This window comes from Pelecanus crispus, chromosome 1 (genome assembly GCF_030463565.1).
Source record: "Pelecanus crispus isolate bPelCri1 chromosome 1, bPelCri1.pri, whole genome shotgun sequence".
Classification (NCBI taxonomy): Eukaryota; Metazoa; Chordata; class Aves; order Pelecaniformes; family Pelecanidae; genus Pelecanus; species Pelecanus crispus.
The window spans coordinates 14882545-14895768 of NC_134643.1; the positions used below are offsets into that span (position 1 = coordinate 14882545).

General features: G+C 39.5%; 1 protein-coding gene across 1 annotated transcript in view; it reads right to left on the reverse strand.

The window, feature by feature from the left end:
• The window catches only part of RELN (reelin), a 304962-nt gene that overhangs the window by 158299 nt on the left and 133439 nt on the right, over positions 1-13224 (reverse strand). Inside the window, exons 5-7 of the mRNA XM_075728102.1 lie at positions 12679-12711; positions 11356-11434; positions 3773-3869 (exon numbers count right to left, since the gene is read on the reverse strand). Coding sequence (XP_075584217.1) covers positions 3773-3869; positions 11356-11434; positions 12679-12711 — 209 coding nt within the window. The remainder of the gene's footprint in view (positions 1-3772; positions 3870-11355; positions 11435-12678; positions 12712-13224) is intronic.

Below are 13224 nucleotides of genomic sequence, written 5' to 3' on the forward strand. Positions count from 1 at the left end.
AATGAAAAAAAGTGGTAATAAGCAAAATATAGATAAACATTTGAGGTCATGGACACTAAACTGTCACTTTCTAAAAAAGCCAGCACCCAAATAAATGTTTGACTCGATGACTTGGATGATGCTACATTCTTTCAAGCACCCATTAACTATAGCAGTATTACAAAGGCAATTTTATCAGCATTTTGTAATGATGAACAGCACAATTTCTTCATAATTTCCCTGAGTCACACAGTGAAAGCAGAGATTCTTCCATTATCAGGTATTCCTGCACTCTTGAATTATCTACTATGCAGATAAACATAAAAACTGGTGACAGAGATCTCTCTCATGTCTGAAGTCCCTTATTACGCTGTACATTGCTGCATGACACTGAACAAGAGCTAGTCCTAAATGCAGATGTTTTCTGACTGTTATTTAGGACTCCATTGACACAGAACAAATGCTGTCTCTCAGTCACCTGTATTGGCTTTTCTGTCTTTGGAGAATTTCAAAAGAATTTACATATCTTTGCAAATGTGTATTCACAATATATATGCAAATGTATGATTAACAAATTCCTCGGTGATAGCTCCTTCCATTCCCCTCCATGTACTAACATCAGCTTTTGGGTAGCTGCATGTTAAATCAGCTCAAATAGCTGACTTCTGCTAAACTGTTAGTCTTTTTGCTTGGCAAGTTATTTTAATCTAGATTCATTTTCTGGTCTGGTTCGCCATGCAGCCCACCAATCCTCGTACGGATACCATCTCTCCCCCCGGTGGCAGGGGACAGGCAATGGTGCAGAAGAGCAAAAGGGACTGGACTTCTTCCAGTCATGGCATGCACCAACTTGAGGTATTTGTGAAACAGTGCCTTTGAAAATAATGGATGGAGACCTGCATGAGTTGGCATGAAATTTTGGGGTGTTTTGTTTCTTTTCTACATACATTACCTATGGAGAGGAACTTCTTATAAATATTAAAGAATGGCATCTTCACTGAAATGCACTGAAGATTAGCTGATAACAAGACTACATGTGCTTTAGGACATGATTCAGTGGGACACATTCCCAAGGCTTCACGATCATCTCAAACAGCAACTTTAAAATCTGCCTGAAAATTTGGCACCATCTGTACATAATGCTTACTTAAACTACAGTTTTCCTCTCTTTGGAATATTCCTAACAGGTAATTTTAGTCTTTAGACAAAAATAAGGAAGCTGCATTTACATAACTCCTTTAAAAATACAGTCACATCCCTATTTAAATCCATTCTGTCAGGATTGATTCAGTATTAGGTATCACATTTATCACGCCAAATAATAAAGTGCTTTCTGACTTGAGTTATGAGTACCTATTATATTAGTTTACATTCAATTAATTATGTTGTGCAAGTTGTAATTTGAAAACAAAACCCTTTATCAATGTTCAGTGGCCCATATCACCAAGAAATTAAATGTATCAGTTATCACAGAAGAGGCATTCACGTAGACTTGAAATAGCCTATGTTGTAAGTCATTTCAGTAATGCCTTAGAAAAAAGCATTAGACTTACTAAAAACTTTTTGCAAAGTTCTGCAAAGGACTACTACACTCCGACGCTGCAGAGATGCTGGTAGGGAGCCTTTAGTAGCTATTTTCCTTTGCTTGCAATGTCTCTGACGCTATACACCTTTCCAGTGGTAAATTCTCACCAATAGACATAGACAGTTGGCATTAGAAAACCCTCTGCCTGCAGTAACAGGCAGCCGCGGGGAGTCAGGAGAAGAGGGGGAGGTCAAGGAAGCGAACCAGCAGCTGTCACAGCTGTTGACAGAAGTCATTTTGCAAATTCAACTCTTCTTGACTAAGTATTTTAAAGCAATAATGTGGCACTAGGAGCCAGGAACAGGAACAGAGATTTCAAGAGCCATTTCAAACAGGGACAGAGTAGGAGTCAAGTAGCAAAGGTGATAGAATAAAAATGTATAATGGTTGGAGAAATGAAAGAGGTTTTAAAATTTGTGACACGAAGAGATGTTGTGAAATTGCCAAAACATGACTACAAATCAGAAACAGGTTGGTTCTCAGAAAACAGGGATTTAAACCTATGTCCAGATTCAAAAATAAAACTAGGGCAGACCTCTGGCATGAACACCATCCTGTGCTCATCCAAAATCTTAAGCCATTAGCATGTTCCTTCAGAAGGATTTGATTTTTCAGCAATACTGCCACAATATTTATAAACATTTTCATTATTAGGCTGCTAACTGTTTATAAGTATGATGATTTTTTCAGCTGATTATTTAATCACACCACTTGGCATCATAATACATTTTTCCAAGTTCCTGATGCCATGGTAGTGTTATTTTACCACATGGTAATATGACAAATACAGTCCAACACCACATTTTGAAGCCAGTTCATGATTACTAAGGATAGGCTAAATTACATACCAGCAGGGAGAAGACAGCTAATTAATTACATTTCAAAACCCTCATAGCTGGGACCCTGGGTTTGCTAAATGTCAAAAATAGATTGTTTTTCAAGGAGTGTTACCTATGCTCAATACAGCAATGAAAAATGAGTTTAAAAATTGGGAAAAATATCCCAGAGGTGTGACTTCATTTTTGCACAGGACATAAAACAATGCATCTCTTCTCAAGGCAGTTAATGAAGCACAGTACATTCAAATAGGATTCAAAGTAGCAGAGAGGCAATTTAGCATCCCTGTCAGGATTCCCCAGCTGGAGCTGGCTGTGAGGGAAATGACTGACATTCTCCTTTATCCATAAAACCTCTGAATTAGTTTTATATGTGTTTATGACTTTCAGTCACCAAACCAGCAATATCCGCATTGCATTTGTGGAATTCTGGTCTCAGTTAAGGATGTAAAATTAACCCTGTTAAAAGAATTGTCAGTGTCTGAAATGAAGAGAAGATGCATGGCCAAAACCACTTCTGTTTTATGGCCCTCTTCCATGTACGCTCTTCAAATAGCTGTAATCAGCCTCTCCCTCCACTCAGAAGACTGTTGAAAACACGAAAATTAATTTTGAATTACACAGGCTTTGAGTTGGTCCTTTAATTTTTCAGTTCTTTCCAAAACTCCCATTTTATGTATATCATTGCAGGTAGCTGCCCAGCACCAGCATGAGGGCATTGGTTATATATGTTTCAATTCATTTTCCACAACCAGATGATCCCAAGTTAATGCAAATTGCACCGTGTTGTTTCTTACAGCAATTTTATGACCAAACTACCCCCCAAAGAAATTAATTCTGTCACCTTCATCATGACTCAGTTTGTTTCATACGCTTCCCTGAGACTGGCAGGTGCTTGCTCCAGGCTGCATTTAAGTCTGTAAGATGCATTGTTCACAAGTGATGTTTTACAACCAAATTATCATTTGTCAACAGTGACAAGAAAAAACGGGACACAGCTAATAAAATAAGGGAAGAAAAATGAACCTTGTCTTTTTTTCATTGTCAGAAATAAAAAGAAAATTATGCCAGTTTGACAACACAGTTCTATTTCCTTGCCTTTCCAGTCTTTTATAGGTACTTTAAATAACCTGGATGCACCCCTGATCAAGAGGCTTTCCCTTGCAAACTATTGCAATAACCTTTGGTTAGCACCTACAGTTTAAAACACTGGGATGTTCCTGGGGTGTTCTTCTATGGCCCTATCACCCTGCTTAAGAGCCTCTCTGCTGAACCCCGAACTTCCAAAGCACACTGACATCTCTGCAGCCGAGGCAGCCTCGATTCACAGCCTGCAGTCCCAGCCCCGGCAGAGGAGCCAGCCTTCACTTACCAGTTCTCTGGGACCATATGGCTCACAGAAAGTAACGGCGTTGCCGTGCATTATCACACCACACTGCTTTCCAACCTCACAGTTACTGCATTCAGACCTGCAGGAAGAACACACCATGTTCAAAATGGAAATCAGAAACTGTACATTTGAGTCCGCATCGGGCTTGTAAACTGTAAAATAAGACCATTATAGCTTGGCGCTTAGACAGATTGGACTGTTTTGTAATCATGGTGCTGACTGTAAAGAGCAACTGTACGTATGATGCACTAGAGCTGCCTCTGGGAAAAGCCCCTTGCAAATAAGCACTTGCTCTCTGCACACTGTACCCCCCAAAAAGCAGTGTCCCTGCCTGTCGACTGCAAAACATCACACCATGGGAAACCAAGTTGAACTCTTACACGTACAATGTACCCTGAAGTTACTCTTCTTCCGAAATCCTTACTGCGCATTTGATACCAAACTCTGCTCACCATCGTGGAGTTACTGTACAGAACAGCTTGGGAGAAGGGGTTAGGATTGGGCCCCTGTGGCCCGTGGGGTTATTTACCCCAAAGGGCCAACTTGAGGCTGCAGACCTGAAAATGGGCACCAAGAGGCTCCTACAGCCCAGCTGCTGTAACACGGGTCTTGCTGCTGCGTTCTATTTGTATTTGTCATATCCCATATTCCTAGTAACAGAGAGTTGCCACTCTGTTCACCTTTTAGGGGAAAAAGTGTGAAGAAAATCTCAGAGAGGCTGATAAGTGCGGCTGAGCCAACTAATTACACCTCTGCTGATATTTGTTAATTTAATATGAAGGACTTTGAGGGCAGCCTGACTGTGGAGCAGAGGGAAAGGGTCCTCTCCCTCACCTTCAAGGATCAGGGTATCGGGCTTTTGGCATAAGCAGCAGATTTTCAAAAAATTTTGGAGATGCTCCCAGCCCCTGACAAACTGCCTGCGATGGGGCTGACCAACATTGCCTTCAGGCATCCAAAGCTCAGCGTGAACATCAAACCTACAGGCAAACATTTGATCCCAGAGCAATTCCATTGTAAGCAAGGGTGAACTCACTCCAAACCTTATTTCTTGCTGATTTTTGTCTGTACTTTCATAACTGGTATTTTTAGAGTTCTAAGTGCAATGGACTTATGTAAGGGGTGTTTAGGCAGTTTTTTCTTTGGCTTCTCTCACACAGAGTGCCTCAGACTTGACCACCCTTTCTGATGTATAATGTCACCAAAATACACATTCCCATATACACAGCCCAAATCTAGTTTAGTAGCGTGCAAAGGTTTGGTTGTCTTCTGTCTTTTCATTCTTCGGCTAATTCTGGATTCTAATTTCTAATTTTCTTACAGGACATTGGGTGGAAAGGAGGAAATCCAAAGGATGTAGGGACTTGCTGTCAACATATATTATAGAATTTTCAATGATCGTAGGTGATGATAGATAATTGATAAATACTGTCAATGTGTAGTTGACTCTTATACAAATTTCCTTGAGGTTTTTTCACCTCTTTTCCTAATTTATGTTGCTTGTTTGTCTTTTCATTAATAAGTGTTGTGTTAAACTTCTGCAAGTCTTTCTGTAAACTGCTTGGAGCAGCATTTTTCTATTCCTGAGTATCTGAAAACCATCAGCCTACCATGGTCCTGGACAGGGCAAATGAAATCTCCAGCTGCGCTGTGAGGAAGAGGCTGGTAGCATTGTCACCAACCCCATGGAGCTGGGACAGTTTTTCCTGCAGGGGCCATGCATCCAAAAGGTCTGAGCAAGGGAGAATGGGCTGCTGCGAACCCAGGTAGTGATTAGAAATAATGTTTAAATTAATTCTTAAAGTACATGTTTAACTAAATGAAGCTACCTCCTGGTCTGCTCCCACAGCAGACTGGGGCTCCTCACCACTCCCCGGGCTTCCCAGGGCAGCAAAGCGTGGGTAACTTTTGGCAGAATGGGTTAACTCTGGGTGGTGTACAATACCCTCCACAATACCCTGAAGGTCTGTGAGTGCTAAGCTCTGCTGAGCAGTAGATGTTAGGTTTTCACATGCATAGATGTGGTGAATAATTGATTGCACTTGTTATTTTGGGTCTCCTCAGTTGGTCCTGGGTGAATTCAGCACAGGACTGGATTTCTTATGCTCAAGTCCATTACAGAAGTCAAAGATGAATGCCTTGTTCCCACTTTCCAAATCTCTTCCATATGCTGAGATTTTATTAAAGGTCAGTTTCAGCTCCACTTCCCGAAACAAAGTCAGATGTGAAAAATCCTTGCATTTTTTTCCTGTATGAGCATGTCAATAAAGTCATTCAGCAATTCACACTGATAACATTTAGGATTTTGAATTTAAGCAGCAAAACTAAATCCTCTAATAAAGTAATGTAGTTATTATCTACTTCAATGAGTTAATATTTACTTATAGAAGCCACAGTTGTACCATAATTTTATTTCTCAATATAAGGCAAGAAGAGAGCGTGTGAGTGAACAAAATTGTACTTTAAGAGAAAGTACAGAAATAGAGTTCATGGAGGATGTGTTTTGTCACTATCTAAATTTCCCTTGATCCCTAAACTCTGATAACTGAAAAACAGAGGGACAGGAGCTAGAATAACACCTGGAATTCTGTAGGATTCTGGGTGTTTATGGAATTATTTTCATTATCTGCTCCTACATTTTGGAGTTTTATAGTAGACTATCTGCCTGAATTCCTGATATGTGCAGGGAGAGACAGATATGGCAGGAAAATTTTGCCTATGAATACTATGTAGGGACCACTTAGTCACTCGTGAAAGGTCAGGCTACATGACCCAAGGGATATTTAATTTTGTAATTCTCATATTTCAATGAATACAAAGTGATTCAGCTGTTCATCTATTCTATTTCTGTAATGTGGTCTACAAAATACTGTCTGGAAATCCAGAAACACTGTCCTTCTAATACAACTTTTTCATCATCGCTCACCTTTTCTAGGATGACTCCTCTCATAAGAAATGGGATGGCTGTTGGTAATCCTGATTCAAACCTTTGTGCTGTCTTTGAAATGCATTACCTCTGAAAATAAATTGCTCACTAGCTTGACAGGAATGCATGAAGAGTAAGATAATTGATCTGCTGTTCCTCAAATCATCGTCATAGTATTACGTGTTTAGAAAGGATCCAGTTTGCTCCTTTCCTGGTGCAGACAGGAAGGTTAATTTCTCTTCCATTTATTCAAACAGGAGACAGTATTAATTGCCCTGGCTGGGTGCAACTTTTTACATTATCTTTCTCACCTGCCTGGCCTAAAATCTTAGCATGTTAAAATCACCTTGGCTTTCTCTTCACAGCTGGTACTTGCTGCCACTGTTGATGTGTGTCATATTCATCTGGTTGTCTTCTCTGCAGACCTGCCATCGCTCTCATCTCTGGCTTAGAGAGTCCCACTTCTCTCTGCTATTGTTCTTCACTTTGCTGAAGGGGAAACATCTGCTGTTTCCTCATCCCTATTTGTCATCTCGTTTCCTTCTACAATACCTGAGTTTGTGGATGTTATATTGACTGATGTCTTTTGTGGTGTCTGGACTATAAAGAAGATAAACATCTCAAGCTGCCAAGAGATTTTTAAACATAAATCTTTCTGAAGTTTAATCCCACAGTTTTAGTGCAATTTGGAAACCACTTTAGGACTTCTCTCTCCTGTCACAAAGCTTTTCTCCACCTCTTTGCCACTGGAAATATCACTGTTCCTCTTCATTTCTCATATGCCATGAAAAAGCGATGGAACCTGTTTCTTATTGATTGATTTTACATGCTCAGCTTTTCTTCATGTCATCTTTGAAGAGTATGTCTTCTGTAAGTGATTGCTGTTTGGAGCGCTGATAGGCTTTGCGATGAAATATGGCATCAAGTTGGGAAGGAGAGTTTAGCCAGCAACAAGCTTCTGTACAGAGTCTTTCTTTTTTAAATGTACTGAATCCCCTGTTGTCTACAGCCCTACTGTTAAAACTAAGTGTTTATAGAGAAACATACATTAATACCAGCATCTCTTCTTTATTAATTTATGCATCTTCTTTTTCCCCCCTTTTTTGTCTCAACATTAAATCATTTATCATAGGATTATAGAGAATATTTTTCCTAGATTTGTTCTTGTTTGGCCTGGTTTAGTTCTAATATAGCACCTTTTTTATACTCTCCTCTGCAATTTTGTGAGAAACAGAAACAGGTCACAGAAACAGGTGCTCAACGACCTAGACAGTCTTCCAGATACCACCCATATTGGACCTCTTCTCATCCAGCCATTCCCTGGCCCTTCCCTGGCAAGTAGTACATGGTGCAGATTCCCTTTCCCTACAGAGGAAACCAATTATTTCCATGGTTCCTGAGCTTTCTGAACTAACACACTCCTGCCAGTTTTCAGCAAGTCTCATGGATCACCAATCACCTGTACTATTAGACTTTTTATTGAAAAATGCACTAAACATTACTGTCTGATTAGTTCCACAAGTCAACTGTGAACCACTTAGCATGGCCATTGGTGCTACGTTTACCATGGAGTGGGAGTCACTTACCTACCTGAACTTCCACAGCTAATACATTAGACATTTAAGAATGTGTGAAGCATATTTGTTCCACAAGCCAAAGAGATCTTTGTAAAGTTGGTGGCAAATGAGACCCAAGAAATGAGGAAATCTTTGCTTAACTAAGTAGGTTTGTGCCTATGGGTTGGGGACTTTGGAAATAATCATATTCTGACATGATTGCATGCTGGAAGAAATGAATATAAAAATTAGTCGGACACACCACACAAGAAAATCCTCATGGTGGTTGGGTCCCAGGAAAATGAGACATGAGACATGTTCCCATTCCTGCATTCTCAGCAAAGAAATCCTCCCTGCTTCCTTCTCCTTAGTCTCCTTTCCAACTTTAACAGTTTCTCCTGTTTTGATTCAATCACCAAACTGTGACTTAGGCCAGGAACCCATTCCCAGATGCTGTGATTTTTGTGTTTACAAAAAGCTCCATCACAACCTTCCCTTTCTCTTCCCCTTGCAGCTCCAGAAACACTCGTAGCCACTCCTTCCCTGCTCCTGAGCCTCCAAAGAAACAGATGGTTGCTGGGTAGTACGTGTCTTTTAATGCATTTGAAAGAGCAGAAATCCATAAAAACCAGGCAGTTGCTCTTGAAATCATACAGTGCCCTTGTGCAAAATAGTTATTTGATGTGAGGCCTCTCCCAGCGACGGAGTGACACACCGGCTCTGCTGGGACTCATAAAATTAGACACACACAGAAGCTATAAAATGCTTTGCTGGTGCACTTGGACTACGTCTCTGCTGGAGCTGTACATGCCAATAAGGGGATCAGGAGGAGTGGGACAATATTAATCACAACCAAGCCAGTGTTATGTAGGATTTGGGAAGAAAAGATGATAGGAAAATACAAAGATGTCTCCTTTCATCTTTACACAAACAATGGTTTCAGAAATTATTAGAGTGGCTTAGTCTAACTGGCCCCTGGTGGCACGGCACTGCTGGAGTGTCGGCGCACGCAAGGCAGCTGCTGCCGCACACTCCGAGCACAGCAGACCAGGGCTGGAAATACTGCTCTAGCAGTTACTGCAGTTGTTTGTGGTAAAGATGGGATTTTAGCAGCTGCCAGGGGAAAAAATGCAATTTTAGGGTGGATGGCGTAAACTGTTAATAATCCCTGATTTAACTCCCACTAGACCATCAAGTAAGAATGAGCTTTCTGCCACCAAGCGGGTCTTCACTGGAGGCAGAGCTACTGTAGAAATCCTTTATGCAGAAAAGCTCGTGACACCTCATTACAGTTTTCTTTTTTTGTGCTCCACGTCTATTTAGCATTGCTGAAGATATTGGCTTTGTGGTGTTATTACAAGAAAATCTGTCTAGGATTGCGGTGAGTTTTGGGACTCCCTCTCCCGGCGCACACCTCTCTGCACTGACCCACCGACCAAGGTGGGTCAAGGTTATTCCAGGCGGACCAAATCCAAATCTTGGGGACAAAAGGAGCGGGAGACTGGGGGCTCTTTTAGTCTGAGATTTCTCTGTTGAGACTTCTATAAAGCAAGGATGAATTTAAAGATAAGAGAGCAACGGATAAATAAATTACGGAGGCTCCCAACAGGCAGGCCCTCTGTGAGTTATGAGACATCTGCAGGGAAATAATGCCTCCTCTCATTTCTTTCCACTCAAGTCCATTTAACAGACTGCTGCTAAAGCTATCTACCTTGGCAGCTATTCTGTAACCCATTAAGAGTCCTTGATCTATTCACTCCCATAAAGAAAGAGGGTTTTTTTTATATTATAGTATTCCAGGTCCTTAATGCATCTGTCCAGAAAAACATTTAAAGAGATGATACAAAAGGAACAAAAGGAGGAAAAATAGTAGGCACATATTAAAAAGTATTACAATCAGTATGTGGAAAAGAAAAATATCCATAAAATTCCAAAAACTGCAATCTTTTTACATAAGATGGTGAAACTGTGAAAGACCTGCACAGATGGAAAACTGTGATAGGCCTTAATAAAAAGGAAAATGAAGTCAGATTTCACAGATCACGTGTATTCCTAACTAACAAATGCAGGTTACTGCTCAAATGCATATCAAGAAATTATTTGAACAAGATAAACTAACCCAGTAAAATATTTCTGTGACTTGTACAAATTAAATCAATAACATTAGTCATATTTATGAAATAGGATTGGAGCCAATAGAAAACTCAGTAACAATCTCATATAAAAAAGGAGACTCCAGCCTTCAAAACTTCATGTTAAGAGCAATAGATGTGCTTATCTGGGTATAGTTTAACCAGTAGAAATATTCATTATACAGATTAGTTTGGTCTACTGGCTAAAGAATGGTAATAACCTGTGCTTGCCATTTCAGATGTAGACTGTGATAGTATGGATGACCCTATGCAGGAATCCCATTGAACAAAAAAACCTAGCAATTGGGAGCTGCTCTACAGAGCTGGGAAAGGAAGGGTTTTCCTTCCTATACAATACAAAAGTTTTGAAAAAGTTTGCCTTCACAAAAAAAGAAAAAAAAACAACCTTAAATTTTTCAGCAGCTGAAAATTAGATGGAAGTATTTAATTCCAGTTAATTTTTCCTTTTGAATGGTTTGTAAACACTTGATTTTAGTTTAGAATGAGTTTTTACTATAGCTAGCTTCACCAGAAATATGTACTACACGAACATGAAATAAAAAAAAAAATTGAAAAAACAAAGTTTAATTATTGAAATTCATCACCTTTTACATTAAAAGCTATGATTTCAAGAAATCAAAATCTTCATACAAAATCAGTCACTAAGCTCAGCTCTACTCCTTCTTTCTATTTTTGGATTAATTCAAAATTTGAAGTCAATGAGAATTTGTCACTCACTTCAATGGGCTTAGAATTTCTCAGTCACTCATTAATCAATTAATTAATAAGCTAACATATTTAGGTCCCAATGGAGCAAAGACACACATAAGCTTACACCAATGTGAGGTGAGATGTCTAGGAATTAATATAATACAAATACTTCACTATAATAACCAAAATGTTTTAATTTGCTCAAATGTGTATAAAGGCAAGCAGAACTCTGAAACTCACCACATGGTAGGATTCAATTCTTGCTGATGGTAAGAGTCAAAGTCATCTCGTAGGATAATGCTGTCACTGTGCATTTCAGCTACAAAGAAAAGAGAGCACTATATGAAAAAAAATCCAGTGTAATCATCCAGTGCTTTCTAAGTGTTGCCTTACCTAGAGATAAAGTAATGCATTGTAAAATGAGGAAATCAACTTTTTAAAGTATGCTAGTTACAAAAGCAGGGTTTTCTCAGTTACAGGTTTTTTTGCTTAGTCTGGATCATAGTACCACATAAAATTAAGAAGTCCCCCAATCTATCACCAAAGTGCAATGGCTATGAAAAGATGCAGTTATCAAGTACACATTAAATGTTTTAAAAATATTTGTTCCAAATTGTTGGTTGTTCTGAATGTTCAGAAAAAAATCCCTCCCGCTCGAGATTTTGGAAACACTGGCACAAGGAGGGATGTCCTAGTGAGCGTACTACACTCCTAATAGTCAGGGGGTTCATTCTGATAACTCATAGGAAAAAATCCATGAGCTCATTGGAATTTTTCTGCTGCTATCAGTGGAGCTGGCAGTAAAGGTCAGCCCATTTAAGGAATATAAACTCTGAGTTATGTTACGCAAATGGTTCTAACCATCGGTCTGCAAGCTTTGGATTCCATCTTTCCTCCTAGATTTGCAGTATCATTTACATATGATGACCAAAAAAACCAAATGCCAAAACTTTGGCAGCTGTACTTGTATTAAACAGACCTTTCTCTACAAATACTTCCATTAAATGAAGTATTAATATTATTATTAATAGTAATATTTTTATACTTCCATTGAATGAAGTAACTGCCACCTGCTATTCAAACTGAGCAAGGATGCCAGAATTTGTCCCAGACTAATCAAATTGCAACACTCTGGTTGGTGGGTGCAGGGCTGGAGCTCTGCTGTGTGCTCGGTGCCCGGCTCGGAGAGCAGGAGCAGTGCCCTGCGCCTGGGTGTGCCCTGGAGGTGCACTGGGACAAAACCTTCCTCCCAGCGACCCAGCACTGGTGTGACAGTGCTGTCCCACACTGGGGGTTACGGGTCCTCATGCAGACATAGCTAGGAAGAAAAGCTCTGCAGCATGATATACTCACACTGCAAAGGCTCAAAGGCAATAAATAAACAGCGATAAAAATCACAATGAAAATACAACTAATCAGAATTAGACATAATTCAATTCATTTTATATGAGTCTCATTTTTATTTGAATTTCCCAGAGCTAGTTTCACATCACCTTACAGATTGTTTATTGTAATAAAGTTAGTGATTCTGAGTTTTAGTAATAAGAATGACAAATCACCTACCTAGGTGAGGATGTAAGGGAGCTTCTGTCGGGGCTGCGGAGAACAAAGGCACACAATGCATGAATATCTTCTATGATCAGGGCTTAATTGCAGCATTAAAAATTGTTTCAGCATAAAACAAATTGTACAGTACCTGTTCTCTTAAGTCAACTATCCTGACAGAGTAATTATGAAAAATGTGATACACACTGAAAGTTATAAAAATATAATAGGCAAGAAAAAATAAATATTCTCTAATTAAAATAAGCGCCAATAATAAATGAAAGACAGAAATGGTTTCACAGCAAGGTAAGAAAGATCACTTCTAGTCTAGGATTATGAGATATTATTAGAAGTAATTTGGATTAAGATTCAGTAATTCCATGATTGACGAAGAGAGTGGGAATTAGGCTGAACAAAAGAAATAGTCTAGGCAAGGCAAAAATGCCACACTTTGACCATTTAGACTGCACTGGACAACATTTTACTGGGTATATTGTTGGGAGAAAAAATCCTAGTATTCCTAGGGCACAAAGTAACAGATTGACTCCACAAATCACTGAATCA